Source organism: Lithobates pipiens, unplaced genomic scaffold, assembly GCF_037356315.1.
Source record: "Lithobates pipiens isolate NorthernLeopardFrog02 unplaced genomic scaffold, aLitPip1_a1.2 Scaffold_27, whole genome shotgun sequence".
Classification (NCBI taxonomy): Eukaryota; Metazoa; Chordata; class Amphibia; order Anura; family Ranidae; genus Lithobates; species Lithobates pipiens.
This window is the reverse complement of record NW_027507788.1, coordinates 29,913,282-29,934,006: the sequence shown is the minus strand read 5'-3', so window position 1 is coordinate 29,934,006 and position 20,725 is coordinate 29,913,282. Positions and strand designations below refer to the sequence as shown.

At 46.3% G+C, this 20,725-nt stretch overlaps 1 protein-coding gene across 3 annotated transcripts in view; it reads right to left on the bottom strand.

The window, feature by feature from the left end:
- PHLDB3 (pleckstrin homology like domain family B member 3) overlaps positions 1-20,725 on the bottom strand; it is a 98,056-nt gene that overhangs the window by 41,023 nt on the left and 36,308 nt on the right. For 2 of the 3 annotated variants that reach the window (XM_077456708.1, XM_077456706.1), the window contains exon 2: positions 15,884-16,125. In XM_077456708.1, the coding sequence (XP_077312834.1) occupies positions 15,884-16,102 (219 nt within the window). In that variant the 5' untranslated portion in view covers positions 16,103-16,125. Of the gene's footprint in view, positions 1-15,883; positions 16,126-17,260; positions 17,368-20,725 lie in introns of those variants that run through there. The other variant, XM_077456707.1, reaches the window with a different exon arrangement.

The window sequence follows — 20,725 nt, the reverse complement described above, 5'->3', positions numbered from 1 at the left end:
CAGTATAGAACAAGCAACATGATTGGCTGCACAGGAATGGTACCTGCATTGCATTGTCTATATATTTATGTGTTTTATAAGTATACATGGTCCTTTTTTACTTTAAGTTTACAAGTCATTTAAAATGAAGTTCATGTGACACATCCTTTGTACCCGACAAATGCTCCTACTAATCACACACCATAACTCTGTCTGAATGGAGTTGTAAAGAAAGGAGACTGTTCCTGCCCTGGCGACTCCCATCAGTGTAGTCATCAGGTCCTCATGGTCCGACAACATGACACATTGCACAGCGATCTGTCATACCGAGGAACATTGTGTAATCTATAACCCGGAGTCCAATGACCTCCTAATACTGTACTGTCCTAAATCCCATCCTCCAATTACTCGTGTTTATTGGTTAATACCTGCATTGTGTATTGGAGTCATATAAAAACAGAGGTGACACCACCAATTAGTGGCAACAATATGAGCCTCAAAGTAAACATTCTCTATTTTTTTATGACCTTTATATAAGTGTGATCAGAGTTATATAAGCAACATGAGCTGGAGGATAATTGCACTTAAAGCTCCTCGATTCACAGCAATTCCTTTCCACCACTAGATGTCCTCGGTCTTCCAGGTCGAATTACATCCAGTGCAATGCTAGTGGCCTGGCTCTCTCTGGCTTCAGGACTTTTGACTCCCTGAAATCAATACTCCTAATCTAAATTATAGCAAAGAAATAATTATCAGTACTTGCCGATACAAGGTTCCTTTTTTCATAATTTTACTGCTCCGTCCAATCCTACATTTCCAAACCTGCGCTGCCACATAAAAAAAATACACAGTGGCTGGCTGTGTCTCCCTGGGTCTCAGTGCTGACCCATGATGGCATATGTACCAGATCTTACTTATGCACACTATGCAGTCTAGAGCAGTTGGTTGCTGTTTATACGTTGCATTAGCGTCATTACTAGTGGTGCAATGAAATTACATTTCTGGGCCGAAACCGAAAATTCAAGATACACTGGGCAAAAACCAAAACCAAAGCTAAAAAACGCACAGTTTTAAGATTTTAGAAAAAAGATGTAATTAATGTGGCTGGCGTTTCTGCACCGTCACTGGGGGGGGGGGGCGTTTCTGCACCGAATTCACGGGGGGGCGTTTCTGCATCAACGTCACTAGGGGGGGCATTTCTGCATCAACGTCACTGGGGGGAGGGGCGCGTTTCTGCATCAACGTCACTAGAGGGGGTCGTTTCTGCACCAACGTCACTAGGGGGGGGCGTTTCTGCACCAACGTCACTAGGGGGGGGGCGTTTCTGCATCAACGTCACTAGGGGGGGGGCGTTTCTGCATCAACGTCACTAGGGGGGGGGGGCGTTTCTGCATCAACGTCACTAGGGGGGGGGGGGCGTTTCTGCACCAACGTCACTAGGGGGGGGCGTTTCTGCAACAAAAGTCACTAGGGGGGGGGCGTTTCTGCACCAACGTCACTAGGGGGGGGGCGTTTCTGCACCAACGTCACTAGGGGGGGGCGTTTCTGCACCAACGTCACTAGGGGGGGGCGTTTCTGCACCAACGTCACTGGGGGGGGGCGTTTCTGCACCAACGTCACTGGCGGGGGGCGTTTCTGCACCAACGTCACTGGCGGGGGGCGTTTCTGCATCTACGTCACTGGCGGGGGGCGTTTCTGCATCAACGTCACTGGCGGGGGGGGCGTTTCTGCATCAACGTCACTGGCGGGGGGGGCGTTTCTGCATCAACGTCACTGGCGGGGGGGGCGTTTCTGCATCAACGTCACTGGCGGGGGGGGCGTTTCTGCATCAACGTCACTGGCGGGGGGGGCGTTTCTGCATCAACGTCACTGGCGGGGGGCGTTTCTGCATCAACGTCACTAGGGGGGCACGTTTCTGCATCAACGTCACTGGGGGGGCACGTTTCTGCATCAACGTCACTGGGGGGGCACGTTTCTGCATCAACGTCACTGGGGGGGCACGTTTCTGCATCAACGTCACTGGGGGGGCACGTTTCTGCATCAACGTCACTGGGGGGGCACGTTTCTGCATCAACGTCACTGGGGGGGCGCGTTTCTGCATCAACGTCACTGGGGGGGGCGCGTTTCTGCATCAACGTCACTGGGGGGGGCGCGTTTCTGCATCAACGTCACTGGGGGGGGCGCGTTTCTGCATCAACGTCACTGGGGGGGGCGCGTTTCTGCATCAACGTCACTGGGGGGGGCGCGTTTCTGCATCAACGTCACTGGGGGGGGCGTTTCTGCATCAACGTCATGGGGGGGAAATTTCTTCATTTCGGATTTGTTTAAATTCAGAATTATTCTGATTCGGATACATCCAAATTTCCAAAAAACTGAATATTAATTTGGAACAAAACGAAAAACGCACGTTTTTGCCAAATCAGACATTGATTGTTCAGTTTTACCGTACGGTGTATAGCCATCGTTAGACGGATTATACGCTATACAATCATATTGGAGATCTAAAGGAGATTGCACAAACAAATATGTTGTGCAAGGATCTGCCTGATTGGATACAAATGAATTGGATAGATTAGGTAGATGCTCATATTACACGATTTTGGTAAGTCTAATGTACAAAAGTTGTAAGGTCGGACTGTAAAGCTGGCCATACATTGTACAATTTTCTTATTTAATTTCCTTTAGATTTACCTTCAACTAGCTGGATTGCACACGCATTGAAAGGGTTTAGGTTTGACCTCATGTTTTTTCTAAATCTAAGCCCTTGTACACACGGTCGGAAATTCCGTCAGAATGTGTCCTATCGGACCGTTTTGTCGGTTATTCCGACTGTGTGTGGTCTCCATCGGATTGTTTCTGTCGGAATATCCGATGGACCAACTTTTCCAACTTGCCGGTAAAATTTTCTGACAAAAATGCTCCAATCGGACATACTCCGATCATGTGTTAGCCTACTCCGACGGACAAAGTGCCACGCATGCTCAGATCAAATTCCTAGACCAAAGCTATTGGCTACTAGCCTGAACGTAGTCCCGTCCTAACGAAATAACGTCATCACGTTATTTACAATCGGATTTTCCGACAACTTAGTCTGACCGTGTGTATGCAACATCACTTCCGGACCTCTTCCAGAATTACTCCGACGGATTTGGTTGTCGGAATCTCCGACCGTGTGTTAAAGGGCTAAAAGGAAAACTGTACAGAAAGATTGTATAATCCTAAAATTGTATCATGTATGAGCCAGCCTTATGTGTATGGCAAACCTTAGATTTTGATTTCATGCAGATTTATATGGATAGCTTCAGTGTGATCGGGTCCTACATCTAAAGCTGATTGTATGAAGATTGTATAGTGTATGGCCAGCTTTAGGTGTTAAATGCTGCCAGTCCATAAAGGGTGAATCCGCCGAGTGTCTGCGCTGTACAGAAGCGGCGCTGGGTGTAGTGGCGATATGACGCACGCTGATGATACGTGACAGATGCCGGGTTGAAGTGGCTCTGACAAGTTGGAGGGCGCAGGTGACAATCCCCATACCGGACGTCCTCCATCAGTGTGACTTGGAGGGCCTCCCGGGAAATCTCATCCTCCCACCATGGCGGGGTGAAGAAACGATCAGGCAGACAGCCAACCGCACTCTGAGCTCATCTCTTATTCCAGGAAACCCAACTCTGCTCTCCAAACATCGAGAACAACACAGTCCTTCCATAGGACTACAAGTCCCAGCATGCCCGGACTCCAGACCGATTGTCTGTAGATTGTTTAAAAAGGATCCCGCTAAATAGTCAATGAGTTGCAGCAAGTGAGCAAGAGGATAAATCCTCCGTCAGGTTTCTATTGCTGAGGTGGACCAATCAGAGAAGGGTTTAGTCCTTGTGAAATACAGTGGCACCTCGGATCGCGAGCAATGCGGTTTACAAGCGTTTCCCAATACAAGCGTTTTTTTTTTTTTTTTAACCACTTCAGCCCCGGACCATTTGGCTGAAGAGCGTTTTTTTGCAATTCAGCGCTGCGCCGCTTTAACTGACAATTGCGCGGTTGTGCGTCGTGGCTCCCAAACAAAATTGACGTCCTTTTTTCCCCACAAATAGCGCTTTCTTTTGGTGGTATTTGATCACCTCTGCGGTTTTTATTTTTGCACTATAAAACAAAAAAATTAGCAACAATTTAGATAAAAAGCATTATTTTTTTTACTTTTTGCTATAATAAATATCCCCCAAAAATATATAAAAAAATAAACATTTTTCCTCAGTTTAGGCCAATACGTATTCTTCTACATATTTTTGGTAAAAAAAAAATATTGCAATAAGTGTGTATTGATTGGTTTGCGCAAAAGTTATAGCGTCTACAAAATAGGGGATGGTTTTTTGGCATTTTTGTTATACATTTTTTTTTTTTTTTTTACTAATAATGATGGCGATCTGCGATTTTTATCAGGACTGCGACATTATAGCGGGCACGTCGAACAATTTTGGTGCGATTTTGGGACCATTCACATTTATACAGCGATCAGTGCAATTAAAAATTCCTTGATTACTGTGTAAATGTGACTGGCAGTGAAGGGGTTAACCACTAGGTGGTGCTGCAGGGGTTAAGTGTGTCCTAGAGAGTGAGTCTAACTGTGGGGGGAGGGGCTGTGTGTGACACGACACTCATCAACCACTCCCGATTAAAGGGAGCGGTGATCAGTGTCACTAGGCAGAACGGGGAGATGCTTGTTTCCATTAGCATTTCCCCGCTCTCCCTCTCCGTGAGACGATCGTGGGTATCCCCATAGAGTTAGAGTCCACAGGACCCGCGATCACACTCACCGAGCTCCCGGCGGGTGCGCCGCTCTTAAAGGGCAATGTACAGCTACGTTAATCTGCCTGTACGTGCCCTTCTGCCACAGTATAACTGTGTGAGGCGGCCGGGAAGCACGTAAAATTTGGACTCGCTTTGCGAGCATTGTCTCACAAGACGAGCAGGATTCAAGCCTCTTTGGTGTGCAGTACCGCATTTGGAAAGAGGTGCGGGGGGGGCGCCGGTGAGACTCAAACGCTCAGAGACACTCAGAGACTCAGAGACAGAAGCAAAGAGAGACTCGGAAACACTCGGAGACACTCAGAAACTCTCTGTTCCTGAGTGTCTCAGAGTGTCTGAGCGTCTCAGAGTGTTTCTGAGCCTCTCTGTGCTTCCAAGTGTCTCCGAGCATCTCCAAGTGTCTCTGGTGCCCCCCCAACCCTGGCCACATGCAGTACTGCATAGGCAAGCAGTGGCTGTGGAATGGATTATCTGAGTCTCCATTGGTTCCTATGGGGAAACTCGCTTTGATATACGAGCGATTTTGATTACAAACATTCTTCTGGAATGAATTATGCTATCCAAGGTACTACTGTAATTAATAGAATTTAGTCTCTTAGGTTTTTCTTTTACTGTGTCTCCACTAGGGAGATTTTTCCCTACTTCCTGCCTTGGTGACCACGGTAATAGGACAGGAAATTAGTAAAGCCCCAAACACACCATCAGATTTTCTGCTGATTTTTGTCTTCAGATTTACCAAAACCATGTAGTGGAAGGGCCTGCCTGATTGTATAAATTGAAACTCCTAAAGTTTGACCTCCTATTATATGGTTTTGGTAACTCTGAAGGAAAAAAAAATCTGCAGAAAATCTGATGGTGTGTATGGAGCTTAAAGCGGTTGTAAACCCGCTGAATTTCTTTTTATTTATTTTTTTCTCCCCTGCAAAGGAAAAGGCATAATGAGCTAGTATTCCCCCGTATACTAGCTCATTATGAAATACTTACCTTAGAACGAGGCCCCGACATCTGGCTCGATCCACGCCGAGGGAGCCGACATGTTCCCTTGGCGTTTCTTCCGGGTATCGCAGCTCCGGCGCTGTGAGTGGCCGGAGTTGCGATATCATCACTCCCATGCATGCGCGCAGGAGATTTCTTTCCGGCGCGGTCCGGCGTCTGCCGGGCTTCCAGCCGAGAATCCCCTGTGTGCATGCGCCGCTGCAGTCAGCGGCGCATTGCGAGGGGAATATCTCCTAAACCGTACAGGTTTAGAAGATATTTTTTTTTACCTACAGTTAAGCCTTATTTTAGGCTTTCCTGCGGGTAAAAGTCAAAGAATTAGTATACAACCACTTTAAATCTTTCAAAAGGGCACAGCAATAGAAACCTGACAGAGGTTCTAATCCCTTCCCTTTTCTTTTAAAAAAATAAATAAAAAATGTGCAGGGCTGGAGTATGAGAGGAAGCAGCAGCACAAGGAGCCAATCAGGTCATGTGCTGACCAGAAGCATTCCGATAGGAGGAGAGAGCAAAGAGACAGAGAGATGGAGTCATCAATGTGCTGTTTCTCCCGGGGTGGGTCCAGAACAACCTGGGCTCAGGGGAAGTGGGTTGAATGATGTTGGCTGTCAGACTGAAGACATTTGGTGAGGTATACTCTGGATTGAACGTGATTATTGCAGAAAAAAATGGTTTTGTTATTTTATGTTTTATAGAGCTATTCATTTTTATCTAGTTATTCTTTTTCTGCTTTAAGTAACAATCAGAGCCCACAATTTTCTTTTAAAGGGGCCAGAGGAAACACGCTATGTCAATATTTAGAAAAACGTACATTTTATTCGACCGCGGATAGAGCGATTCCGTCCACATTTAATCCCATCCGCCATCCGCCCCCGGTCTTTGTGGTGACGCTGATGTAGAAATTTTGTGATCTACATCCAACACTCATATCAGCAACTTTACAGAATGTGACTTTCCATCATCCATGGAGGAGGTCGGGGGTCATCCATACATGTGATTGGATTGCAACACTGGAAACTTGCTGAATGATATAATTAGTGTTGTGAATGTGGGAAGAATTTATACCGAGAATCCAGCCGAGTCTATGGAAGCCCCGACACAGAACCCCCCCCCCCATGGGAAAATTACAATCTGGCTGCCATTGCTGACCACTCCTTTTAAAAATGTTGCTTGCCTGGCTGCCATGTTCATTTTTCTTCAAAGTGACACTAAACAATATCCTTATTCTCCACCAAACATCCATACACATCTTCTACTTAATGGCCCTGTAATCTATTTTTCATTAAATAGTTTCTTACTGTTTTTTTCTGCCTCCTTGTAAAATCCTCCATGAGCGACTGGACCTCTACCCCCCCCCCCCACCCCCATCCCTCCATAGTCCATAGCACACAACCCATTGCCCAATGCCCACTGTGCACCCACTGAGGAGATACCCATAGCCCACCCACTGAGAAGATAACCCATAGCTCACAGTGCACCCATCCTCCATAACCCACAACCCATCTCTCATCGCCCACTGCCCATAGTGCACCCACCGAGTAGAAAATCCACAGCCCATAACCCATCACTCATCGTCCATAGCCCACTCACTAAACGAGATGACCCATAGTCCATCGCTCATAGCCCACAATGCACCCACTGAGCAGATAACCCATAGTCCATAACCCTTTGGCCATAGTCCATAGTCCACTCACTGAGGAGATGACCCATAGTCTAATCGCTCACAGCCCACAATGCACCCACTGAGGAGATAACCAATAGTCCATAACCCTTTGCCCATAGTCCACTCACTGAGGAGCTAACCCTTAGCCCATAAGCCATAGTCCATGACCCATAGCCCATCGCTCACAGCCCACAATGCACCCACTGAGGAGATAACCCATAGTCCATAACCCTTTGCCCATAGTCCATAGCCCATCACCCATATTGCACCCACTGAGGAGATAATCCATAGTCCATAACCCACAACCCATCGCTCATCCTCCATAGCCCACTCCCCACCACCCATAGTGCATCCACTGAGGAGATAACCCATAGTCCATACCCATAATCCGCCTCCCATCACCCATAGCACACTGACCCCTGCCCATAGTGTACCCACTGAGGAGATAACCCATAGTCCATAACCCATCATTCACCACCCATAGTGCACCCACTGAGTAGATGACTCATAGCCCATAAGCCATAGTCAATAACTCATCGCCCATAGCCCACTCACTGAGGAGATAACCCATCTCAAGCCTCAAAGCCTCAGGTAAGATCAGTGTTCCTGATTCAACAATAAGAAAGACTGTGCAAAAAATGGCATCCATGGGAGAGTTCCAAGGCTAAAGCCACTGCTGACCAAAAAGAACACAAAGGCTTGTCTCACATTTACCAAAAAACATCTTGTTTATCCCTTGATTAAAGACTTTTAGGCAAATATTCTGTAGACTGAAGAGACAAAAATGTAACTTTTTTTTAAGGTGCGCGTCTCATTACATCTGGCACAAAACGAATACAGCATTTCATAACAAGAACATCATACCAACAGTCACACAGAGGCGATAAAATACCTCCAAAAGAAAGCTCTATTCGCGGTAAAAAAAAAAAAAAAAAAAAAAAAAAAAGGACGTCAATTTTGTTTTGGATGCAACATCGCACGACCGCGCAATTGTCAGTTAAAGCGACGCAGTGCAGAATCGCAAAAAGTGAAAGTCCAAATAATATTCCAGAGCGATCGGCATGATTACCCCAAAAGAAGCCAGCACTACAAATGTCTGCTTAATGCATAAACACGGTCACATGGCTAGAACAATCAGACGTGTTTATGCCATGATCCTGCAGTGGCTGCCAAGTCATGCCTACAGAATCTGGGACTAGACAGGGACGGTACCACTTTAAATGAGCGATGATTTCTGGTAGGAGAGGTGTGGAGGGAGGAACGCAGATCTCACGAACGCCTCTTTTTTGTGTCCAAATTTGACACCTGTAATTATTTTTATGACCTGCTCTCGCAGCCCGTCACATCTGGGATTTGGGAGGGATTTTAATAGTCATCACATCAAATTTTTGATGAAGCAGACAATAAAAAAAAAAAAAAAAAAAAAAGTGCGCAGTCACCCGACACCTTCATGAAATTTACTGCAAGGGGGGAGGGGCTGCACGAAAGCCAACGGCAGACCCGTAAGGTAGTTCCACCACCATCACAATAGATAATGAGATAATTGCATTGACTTATACATGACTACCTTCTCAGCTACCCCTGTCAGCTTTTTATTGCTGTCTGTCTTTCTTTGGCTGATAATCTGACTGATGACAGCTGGTGGTTCAATGTGAGAGATGGGTGACAGCTCTGAAACTTGCACCATGAAAAGGTAGACCCAAAGCAAAGCTTTTTTTTTCATTTTGGATAGAGTAAGGGAGAGTCAAGCCCCTTTCAGTTGTATTTTTATTTTTGTATTTTTTATGCCATCTGTGTCCCCGTTGGGGAGATTTCCCTTCACTTTCTGTCCCATAGTCAAAGCGGAAAGTCTGAGGAAATCCCTTCACAGTGAGAGAAACCCTAGGTTGCCATCAGTACTAGTGTCCCCCAGTGTCAGATGACAACCCAAAACATGGGATTTTCTTTCATGTTTGGTGTTAACGGTCACTAGGACAAATAGTGGGGGGAATCTCTGTGAGCATGGAAGCACAGACAGCAATAAAAACTGGACAAGCGTGTTGTGTATCCACCCCAAAGACATTATTGGCTGTGTAGCACCCTCCTAGTTAGGTACTAGGTTGCTTGGTAAATTTAGCCTTTCTTATGTGGCTCTTCTGTAAATCAGTGGAGCAGCTGTTGATTGCTTGGGCTGATCAGGGTCTCACAGGCTGCAGACTTGATTACTTCTTCCTGACTTCTGGAAGGTTCCAGAACATAGGAGTGAAGCAAGTTAAGCGAGTAGCTTGAATATTTATTCCATGGCCCATAATCAGTGGAGCAGCTGTTTGGTCGCTCAGGGTCTCACAGGCTGCAGACTTGATTACTTCTTCCTGACTTCTGGAAGGTTCCAGAACATAGGAGTGAAGCAAGTTAAGCGAGTAGCTTGAATAATTTATTCCATCGCCCATAATCAGTGGAGCAGCTGTTTGGTCGCTCAGGGTCTCACAGGCTGCAGACTTGATTACTTCTTCCTACCTTCTGGAAAATTACAGAACATAGGAGTAGAGCAAGTTAAGTGAGTAGCCTGAATATTTATGGGCATCAGCCAATCCCTGGGGCGGTGTGCTCAGTAGGTGGTTGCAGAGCACAAATATGCAAACAAAACAAAACAAAAAAAAAAAACTCTTATGGATGTCTCAGCAATGAAGAATCTTAGGTCTTCAATAGTTCAAAGCTAGTCAAGGTACGGGGAAGCCCAAAAGGAACACTAGAAAAATCAGAAAGAGTGTGCATCAACCTGGTCTTTAGAATAAGCTTATATCTGGACTCAAATATTACGGTGTGGTGCCTTCTAGATTCGTTCATCTTTAGTCCAAAACAGTGATCGTGGGAATTTTTAAAAGCTGCCCAATGGCCAGATTATCCATAGTCAGAACTTATATCTGGGCTAAAATATTACAGTGCGGTGCCTTAATTCTAGACTAGGTTAATCATCCACTGCTAAAGTAACCCCTAGACACTTGCAAAAGGAACCTTGAAGTTCTATGAAACCTTGCTTGAGAACCTTGCTTGAGAATGGATGATCTCTGTGGTCATGGTCAAATCTGACTGTTCATCCATAAACAAAGATGAAAAAAGCATGGTGCCTTGATTCTAGCATTTATTCATCTTTAGCCCAACCCTAGGTGACCGTGTGCAGAAGCTGCCCAATGGCCAGCTCCATTGGAGGTTAGTGGGAAGAATGCAACCTCTACAGTGGTGGTCAGAATGCCACACTTAGCCACCTAAAAAGATCATTAGTGTTATACTGCTGGCTCTGCCAAGCAGCATTGCAACTGGAACTATACAAGAACTATCAGATGAGAGGTTGATCATTCACAGCTAAAAGGAAGCCCTACACAATCCTGGAGGAACTTTGGGGTTCTCTGGAACCTTGGTTAAGAATGGATGACCTCATGACAAAATCTGACTGCTCAACCTAAATAAAGATGAACATGGCATGGTGCCAGATTATCCATAGGCTTACTACCAAAATACGGACAATACAAAACGTATACAAGACTCCAGGATTCCAGTTAAGCTTTCAAAGTCAAGACAGGCCCATACACAGGCCAATTGCTGCCAAAGAAGACCAGCAAAAACTCGTCTATAGGTAATCTGTCCAAATATTTTGGTAGTTTGGAGGGGTTTTTTTATTTTATTTTTTTTACTAAAATAGTTAGAATTTTCAAAAAACTAGAATGGATGTTATGTTCTGTTTTTAGATTCAAACGGTGCTTAGCAATCCTAGGAGAAAACATCTCCCCCATTCCCTAACATCCTGATAAAAGCATGCCATGCATTTTGATGTTCTACTTTGTACCCTCACAGTGTACCATCATCAGGGGGGGTTGCCAGTTGTAGAGAAAACCTTAAAGCACATTTTTAAATGTGTTAATTAAAATGCAAGACCCCCCTCCAGGCCTATACACATTATGAGGATTTTAGCAAATGACAATTCAGACTCTATAGAGGCTATTCTTGTTCTCTAGCCAAAACCCTCCACAACGAGCACTATCTGCGTGAGGACTCCCAGCGTTGTAATAACAAACACTGCACTACCAAAAGTAAACTAGATTTTTAATAATGATACGTTATAAAAATGGTCAGTTCACCAGGCACGGAAATGTTATTAAAATAAATAATGAACCCAGGGTTTTCTCTCGATTTATTTTCTGACAATACCAATCTTTGAGTGTATCTCTACCCCCAAAGCCCATACAGCTTATTAAGGACTAATGGATAGATAATTCTATAACAAACCAGCACCTCCCCATCCAAAATAGAAGTATAAACCTTTATGTAAAACGTAGTGTATTTTGTATACATGTCTGTTATTTATAGCATTCAAGACTGATACAATAAACATTGGAAACGTTTTTTCAATGCCTATTTATAAAATAAAGATTTTATAGACGCAAAAAGAGATATAAAAATAAACGTCAAGACATATGAAAGTAAACCAAGTTCCAACTATTTTTAGTTTTGATAGAATATGGCAGTGGTGGTCAACTTACCTAAAATAGTAAGCCTCAAGTGGAGCCTCCCTGACATCACCAAAGGGCCTTGTATAAAATTCTGTGAATTTAAGTCTACCAATAGCTGTCAGATACTGCAGTTGTGCAACAGCAGACTATGAAAATGCTACAACAGCTGGTCATAGAGCATGGAGATGCTACAAGAGAGGGGCAGGAACCATGGAAATGTTATAAAAGATGGTCAAAGACCATAGAAACACTGCAAGAGATAGCCATAGACCATGAGAATGCTTCAAGAGATGATCAGGAGACCATGGAAGCGCTACAAGAGATGGTTGGAGACTATGGAAATGCTACAAGAGATGGGCAGAAACAATTTAAATGTAATAAATATGGCCAGAGACCATGGAAATGGTCCAAGAGATGGCCAGAGACCATGGAAATGGTCCAAGAGATGGCCAGAGACCATGGAAATGGTCCAAGAGATGGCCAGAGACCATGGAAATGGTCCAAGAGATGGCCAGAGACCATGGAAATGGTCCAAGAGATGGCCAGAGACCATGGAAATGGTCCAAGAGATGGCCAGAGACATGGATATGCTTCAAGCGATGGTTAAAGACTATGGAAATGCTACAAAAGAAGGCCAGACGTTTTGGAAATGCTTGAAAAGATGGCCAGAGTCCATAGAAATGCTTCAAGAGACAGTCCATGGAGTTACAAGAGAGATGGTCAGAGACCATGGAAATGCTTCTTGTGCAGATATTCCATTGGGAAGAGTTCTTTCACTGCCTGTCCTGAAAACACAACAGGCTTAGGTCAGTGGTCATCAACCCTGTCCTCAGGGCCCACTAACAGGCCAGGCTTTATGCATTACCTTGGAGAGATGCAGACTAGAATACTGCAATCACTGAGCAGCAAATTATATCACCTGTTGTGTATTTCAGTTATCTTGCAAACCTGGCCTGTTAGTGGGCCCTGAGGACGGGGTTGATGACCACTGGCTTACATACTTTAAAGCTGAACTACAAGGAAAGGAAAAATTCTTCCTTGAAGTGGGGCTGCCACTGCGTTGCAAGGATTCAATGCTCATTTGTGTCTAGGGGGCAAGAAAAATAACTTTTACTCACCCAAACCTCCATTCCCTCAGGTGCCCACTAGGCTGCAAGACCAGCTATGCTTTGGTGGTCGCAGGTCCACTGATGTCATCAAGTACAACGCAGAGCCCTGCATTAAACATGAGGTTGGCGAGGGACAGTCCACCCCTGGACTAGCATGGGGGGGGGTTCCCCCAGCATTTAACCCTTGCAGTGCGGTGGCCACCCAACAATCGCTCTTTTTCCTGGAGATGGGCTCCAAAAATGAACATTCGTACAACTGACCAAGACCATTATATTTTCTCTTCCTAGGGTCCTCCACTACACAAGCCATGTACTGTACTACCAAGTCTGTCCCTCTTCAATAGTTTATTTACGGTCACTGGTGGGAAACTTCCTGTTCCAAAACGCCTGGCAGTCCCCTATTTTAACATTTAACTCCCAAGAGGGAGAATAAAATAGCCCTGTCCATAAATAAATGGGGTGAACATCAAACTATCGCCTTCAAAAGAGTTAATTTGCTGGAAGAGCTCTAGAATGTGAAGAACAACTAATTCTTCTTCTTCAGTATTTAAAGACTATTTGTTTGAAGCAAGATGAATGAGAGCTACAGTTCCTATTTCAGAGGGTGAGAAATGTAAGAGGACGGCAGCCTTGTGGTTACTTCAAGGACAACCCCAACCAGATAAAGCATACATCTGAAACACATCAAGAAGAATGGATTTTGCTGCTAAATTATTTTAAAGGGAACGCAACATTTGCTTGGCTTCCGCCATTTTATAGCTGCACAGTGAAGGGGGTGATTTTCAGAACTTGAAATGCAGAAAACACTGTGCCACTGCCCCGCCTCCTCACCAGCTTATATGACCACAATGGCCACACCCATCCCGATCTCTTTATCCTGTTGGTCCACCTATTTACCAGCCCCTCCCACATCATATCTGTAAAGCGACACTATACTCAGGCTAGGTTCACATTTGTGCTTTTCAGGAATTTCCCGCCACACACAGAAACGTGCGGCGGTGTTGTTAAGGCTAGGTTCACATTTTGTGCATCTGCACGTGGTTCTGCATGTAGCCAATTAAAACGAATGGGCTGTCCTGCGCATTAGAAACACTCAAAAGTTAGTCTAGATAGGGCGAGCGATAGGGCGAGCGATAGGGCGAGCGATAGATATTTTGTTTTAGATTTGCGTTACATTTTTATTTTATGCTTTATTTTAGATTTGTTATTATAGGTTTTATTTTGCATTTGTTATTTTATGTTTTTATTTTATTTTTTATTCAATTCAATGGGCTGCTCTGTGCATGAGAAATGCTCGAAAGAAGTGCCTGACCATAGTGATAAATTGCGCTGCTCCAAAAGGCATGGTGCTGTGTCACTATGCGTTTTGGCACACGGGAAAATTTTCAAACCAATGGCACGGCCGCACGTCTGCAAAACAGCGAAGAGTTTGTGCATTGCTGGAAAGCCTGCGATTTTGCACTTGTTCCCGCAGCACACAAATGCGAATCGAGCCCCATTCTAAAGGGCATCCCCATGCATCTGAGAACTGGCATGTCAAAATGCATAGTGCCGCAAAACGCAATTTCTCAAAAGGGTTAGGGACTTCTTTTGAGCATTTCTTGTGCGAAGGGAGATGAACAAAATATAAAATCAAATCTACAATAAAAAATATATAAATATAAATATATACACACACACACAGTATATATTAACAAAAAGAGTGAGCGACTCTTCCATCTCTCTATTCATTAGGTTACTTGTTCCAGTTTCCCCTGCCACCTTGCCTAATGCAATCCGACATGCTGGTTGAGAACAATTGGGTGGTCGGATCATATTTATCCAGTTGGCCGTTGTCTAGTGTCTCCTGCAATGCCGGATCACGGTCCTTTAGCAGCACAGACAAAAATGCTGAAGTTCCCCCTCCCTGCAATCCATGCTACTGAAGTGACGGAGGGGAAACTTCAGCCTTTTTGCCTGCAGTGCTAAAGGACCATGATCCGGCATGGCAGGTGCACAGAGACACCAGACAATGGCCAACTGGACAAATAGGATCAGGCCACCCAACAATCATTCTTGAACAAGCATGTGGGGTTGCATTAGGCAAGGTGGCACGGGTCAACCACCAAGGGCACTTCAGCAGAAAGGGGGGTGCAAGGAGGACAGGAACTACAATCTATGCTACCGAAGTGGGGGAGGGGCACTCTGAAGGCATTGCTAAGAGACCAAAGAGCAAAAAGGCTGAGGTTCCCTTACTCCACCACCCTACTTTAGTAACAAATATTGCAGGCCCTGTCCTTCTTGCACACCCCTTCTGCTGTAGTGCCCAAGGTAGTGGTGTCTTCTGTCTACCCTTCGGCCAGGCACCTGTGTCACCGACGCTGGAGATATGGCAATGCAGGTGTGTCTGGAGGCATTGCTGGGAGTCCAAAGAGCAAAAAAAGCCAGACACACCTGCATTGCCATATCTCCAGCGCAGGCAACACAGGTGCCTGGCCAAAGGGTAGACAGAAGAGGTGACCACCTTGGGCACTGCAGCAGAAAGGGGGTGCAAGAAAGACAGGACCTGCAACCTTTGCTACTGAAGTGACGGCTTTTTGCCTGTAGTGCTAAAGGACCATGATCCGCTATTGCAGAAGACACCAGACAACGGCCAACTGGACAAGTATGATCCAGCCACCCAACAATTCTCAACTTAACCAGCATGTCGGATTGCACTAGGCAAGGTGGTAGGGGAAACTGGCACAGGAAACCTCCTAATGAATAGGGAGATGGAAGAGTCACTCACTCTTGCTCTCTGCCTTCTCTCCCATTACTACAACTTATACATTTACTCTAAAATCTCTGCTGCTCAGTGCAGAGGAACTCACCTGAGCGCTCTCTGTACTGCTGGTCTCTTCGTCGTCGGTGCTGTCGGTGATCCTCCCTCCCTCTGAAGACGTTGAGTCCCCTTCCACCTCCTCCACAGGCTCCCACAGGCTTTCTTCTTTTCTTTCGGGGGACATGGATTTAGCTTTGCGATTGGCTGGTTCCAGGCAAAGGGGAAGCTCCGGTTGCCCCAGGAGTGTCACTGGGCGTCCGACCACCATGGGTTACCAACGCTGAGAGCACCCTGCCGAGAGAGGACAAACAAGTTAGAGTCATACTCAAGAGGTTCCTTCATGACTTCACTGGCAGCCTGACTGCAGTACCCATAGTGCAAATATATTATATACACACACACACACACACACACACAACAATCGCCTAAATAACAACAAACATCACAATGGTAACATTTAATAAATGAAAATCTTCAGCCTCCTAAACACTTGGCCAACACCACATTACATAGGTTTAGATACACAGGGCAGGCCCCTCACATTTTACTTATAAAAAGGACAGCAACAAAAATTGCATTACTGCCAAACTCCGGGGGAACCACAAAATTTACAGATGGGAGCTGTTTTTTTAACCTGTCCATCCAGTCCTGAGATTTACACAGCTCTGCCACACAGCACAGCCCTGTCACATCTGATCTCTCTCTGTTGCAGTTTCATTTTCACTTACAGGTCTTCCCCAAAGAGAACTAGAAGACCAATGATCTCATCTTTCCATAACTGCTTTCTCAATCTCCTTCCCATCATGGTGCTCCTTGCACTGCAATACACCCGACTTGCTCGTCGTGCTGCTTCTTCCCTCCCACCCTCTGAGCTCTGCTGTACAGGGATTGCAAGAGGCTAAAACCAGGTCATCTTTAGGTGCAGCATGTGCCTTTAAAGCATAATGAGGGTCTTCACGATATCTGAGCAACACAAACCAAAAACGCCATTTCATTTATTTTTGATAGTCAAAAGAAAACTCCCCCCCCCCCCCCAATCCCCAATCCATCCATATCTCTATGCAAGTATGGATATCTCATACCCGAGCAATCCCTGGGCAAGCTGAAAGTCACTGTAGTAGTCCGCGCTACTACAACGATCGCTGTTATCTTCCCGAATCCAGTAACCAGCATTCTGCATAGTAACCACAGAGGGGCGCTGGTTCAATACTACCAACATTCACAGAACGCCTTGGTTTATTTAATTTTAACAAATACAGGCCGTTCTTTGATTGGACGATGTGTCCCACTAATACAGGTGTCACTGGTCAGATCACCAGGTAAAAGAAAAAAAAGCTTAAAAAAAAAGAAAACAAATGCAGCCACCACATTTAAATTGGTATTGGTAAGCTGCAATATATTACATTTATGGTTTTGGGTTGATTACCGCTTTAAATGCACAATGTCCATGTCTAGGTGGTGTGTCCCTTTAAGCGGCGTGTTGTGTACACTTCCCACAGCCCAGGGTACGGTTCAGTTCCCTCCACGCGTCTGTCTGCTTTTCCCATGAATGAGAATCTTCTGTTTGTTCAGCACTTTCTGCTCTTTAAATATCCTCCAGATCCTGACTTCAGTGATTCAGCCCCCCCCCCCCCACCAACCAAATCCAGACTCCTGAACCCATACAGAGGAGAGGATTGCGTCCTGGCATTGCACAATACGGCCTCAGACAAGCTGCTCTTACGATTGGCTCCCAGGCCCTGGCTTGGCGTCACTTCTACTTCTCCTTATAAATTTTATATAAAGAGGGGATTTTTGGTGTTTTCCATTGGAGGGGGAGCTCAGCTGTGCCAAGTCCACATGGAAACCCCCAGGGACAACCAGAATCCCACTCTACATAATGATGAGTAATGGGGGGGGAGACAATGTTCAGGACTTTCCACCGAACATGTTACTAGGTGCAACGTGACTTTCTCTACGTGAACTTTATAACTTCCCCTTCTGTACAAAAATTCTGATCTTTATCACATTTCAGTCCCAGAAGGAGAACTGAGAGTTCTGTGCGCCGAAAACAAGGAAGTTATTAATGTGCGCGCCCCGGACCGGACTCCATTTACAGAACTTGCAGAGGATCGCTTTTTAGCGGTATGCAGAACGTAAACCTGAACTCCGGGTACAAACATCTTCAAGTAAACATATTCCTCTATAGTAGTGTCTCCAAACTGCGGCCAATGACTGGAGCCCAATTCCTCCCACTGACACCAATGATGGAGTCCAACGTCACCAACAATGGGGCACAATTGCTCCCACTGACGCCCACAATCGGGCCCAATAACACCAACAATGGGGCCCTATTCCTCCCACTGACAAGAATTGGGCAATTGCTCCAACTGACACCAACAATGGGGCACAATCCCTCCCACTGACACAAACAATGGAGCCCAATAACAACAGTGCACAATTTCTCCCAATGACAACAACAATGGAGCCCAACACCACCAACAATGGGGCACTATTCCTCCAACTAACACCAACAATGGGACACTATTGCTCCCACTGACACCAACAATGGGGCACTATTGCTCCCACTGACACCAACAATGGGGCACTATTGCTCCCACTGACACCAACAACGAGGCCCAATTCCTCCCACTGACCCCAACAATGGAGCCCAATAACCGGGCACAATTTCTCCCAATTACACCAACAATGGAGCCCAATGGCACCAACAACAGGGCACAATTCCTCCCACTGATACCAACAATGGAGCCCAATATCACCAATAATGGGGTACTATTCTTCCCACTGACACCAACAATGAAGAAATGTTTTTTTCCCCACCGACGTTGGGACCTTTTCTACTCCCAATGGTCATAATCCGGCTCCTCTAAAGGCTCAAGGACAGTAAACTGGCACTTTGTTTAGAAAGTTTAGAGAATCTTGATCTGTAGCTACAAAAGATATAAATCCACTTTAGTACACGAAATGCAAACCCATATCTTACCCTGTAAAAGTAAAAGGGACACCATCACTGTGCTGTACATAGCCTGAGCAGGCTACACCCACTAGAAGCTACCAGATACAGAACTAGTCCGATCTTTATTACAGGAAGCTCCTATATAGAAGGCAAAGATGGGGGTACAGGGGTTCTGGGGGGGTTAGAGGGCTCTGCAGCAAACTTGTAGGTCCTGTAGGGGGTGAGGTTTCTGGAGGGGACTGGGGGGGGGGGGGGGGTCACTATTGGAGATACTATGGAGTAGTGGAGGCTCTTCAGAAGTCTGGGGTCTCAAGGGCCTGAGAGCACTGTGGGGATATGGTTGGGGGCACTATGGAAGAGTGTAGGCTCTGCAGAAGGATGAGGGTCACTGTTGAGGCACTATGAAGGGGTGGAAGCTCTGTAGAAGCCTGGGGGGGGCACTGTGGAGGCTGAGGGGTCTCAGGGGCCAGAGAGCACTCTGGTACATGTTTGGGGGTACTATGGAGGGGTGGCGGCTCTGCGGAAGGCTGATGGGCACTGTAGAAGGTTGGGGGCTACTGCAGAACACTGTTGGAGGTTGGGGGCACAACGGAGGGCTAGAAGCTCTGCAGCATGCTGTTTGAAACTTTAGGAGGGCTGGGGGGCAATCTGGGAGGTTGGGGGCACTATGGGAGGGGTGAAGGCTCAGCAGAAGCCTGGGGGGACACTGGAGACTAACGAGTCTCAAGGGCCTGGGAGCACTCTGGGGATATGGTTGGGGGCACTATGGAGGGGTGGAGGCTCTGTAGAAGGATGGGGCTCACTGTGGCGGCTGAGAGGTCTCAATGGCCTGAGAGCACTATGGAAGGGTGGAGGCTTTTCAGAAGGCTGATGGGCACTGTAAACGGTTGGGGGGGGGCACTGCAGGACACTGATGGAGGCACAATGGAGGGCTAGGGGCTCTGCAGCATGATGGTTGAAACTTTTAGGAGGGTTGGGGGATGCTGTGAGAGGTTGTGGCACTGTGGAGCGGTGGAGGAAGGCACGGGGGGTATTGTGGGACACTGTTGGAGGCACAATGAAGGGCTACGGGCTCTGAAGCATGCTGGTTGAAACTTTTAGGAGGGTTGGAGGGAACTGTGGGAGGTTATGGAACTGCGGAGGAAGGCTGGGGGGGGGGGGGGGAATTGTGGGAGGGTAGGGGCCTCAGCGGGACACTGTTGAAGGTTGGGGGTGCTATGGAGGGCTGAGGGTTCTGCTACATGTTTGCAAACACTGTGGGAATCTTGGGGGGCACTGTGAAAGCTGAGGGCTCTTAGGGTTCTGAGGGCACAATGGAAGCTAGGAGGCGCTGTAAAAGGTTAAGGGATCTGCATCTGGCTGGAGGCCCAGGAGAAGGAAAGCTGCAGTCCAACGGTGAGCTGGTGGATGAGAACCACTGGTCTAGACACTTGGTTATGTGGATCTCTGCTAAAGGTGTCATACGCTCACAATCTAGCATACCCTCCCCATTAGCAAAGTTCATCTAACCAAGTGCATAGGCCTTCTTCGAGTAATCAGCCCTGAAGGAAGCCTGTAGCAGCATTTTTTTCCTGGAAACGCAGTTCAACCCCAACTACTATTTCTTTACCCACCTTAGCAAAATATGCATCAGTGCTTTGTGGAAAGCCTACCTTTCCTGGAGAAAATGCTGCTACAGGCTTCCTTCAGTGCTGGCTAGGTTTGTGGATAAATATGAGGTCTACTGCTTCATGAGGCCTGTGACACTCAACTACTCTCCATCCAGCGATGGAAACCGGCTCGGGCAGGGGGGATACATGCTGTTCCCTGCGGCAGTAAGCTTCACACAAGTAAAAAGGTATTAGGGTGACAATTTTAACAATGAACTTCAGAAGAATCCTGCCTTCTAAAATATTTAATTGCAAAAAACACCCTTTGGCAACGGGTGAGCAAAGG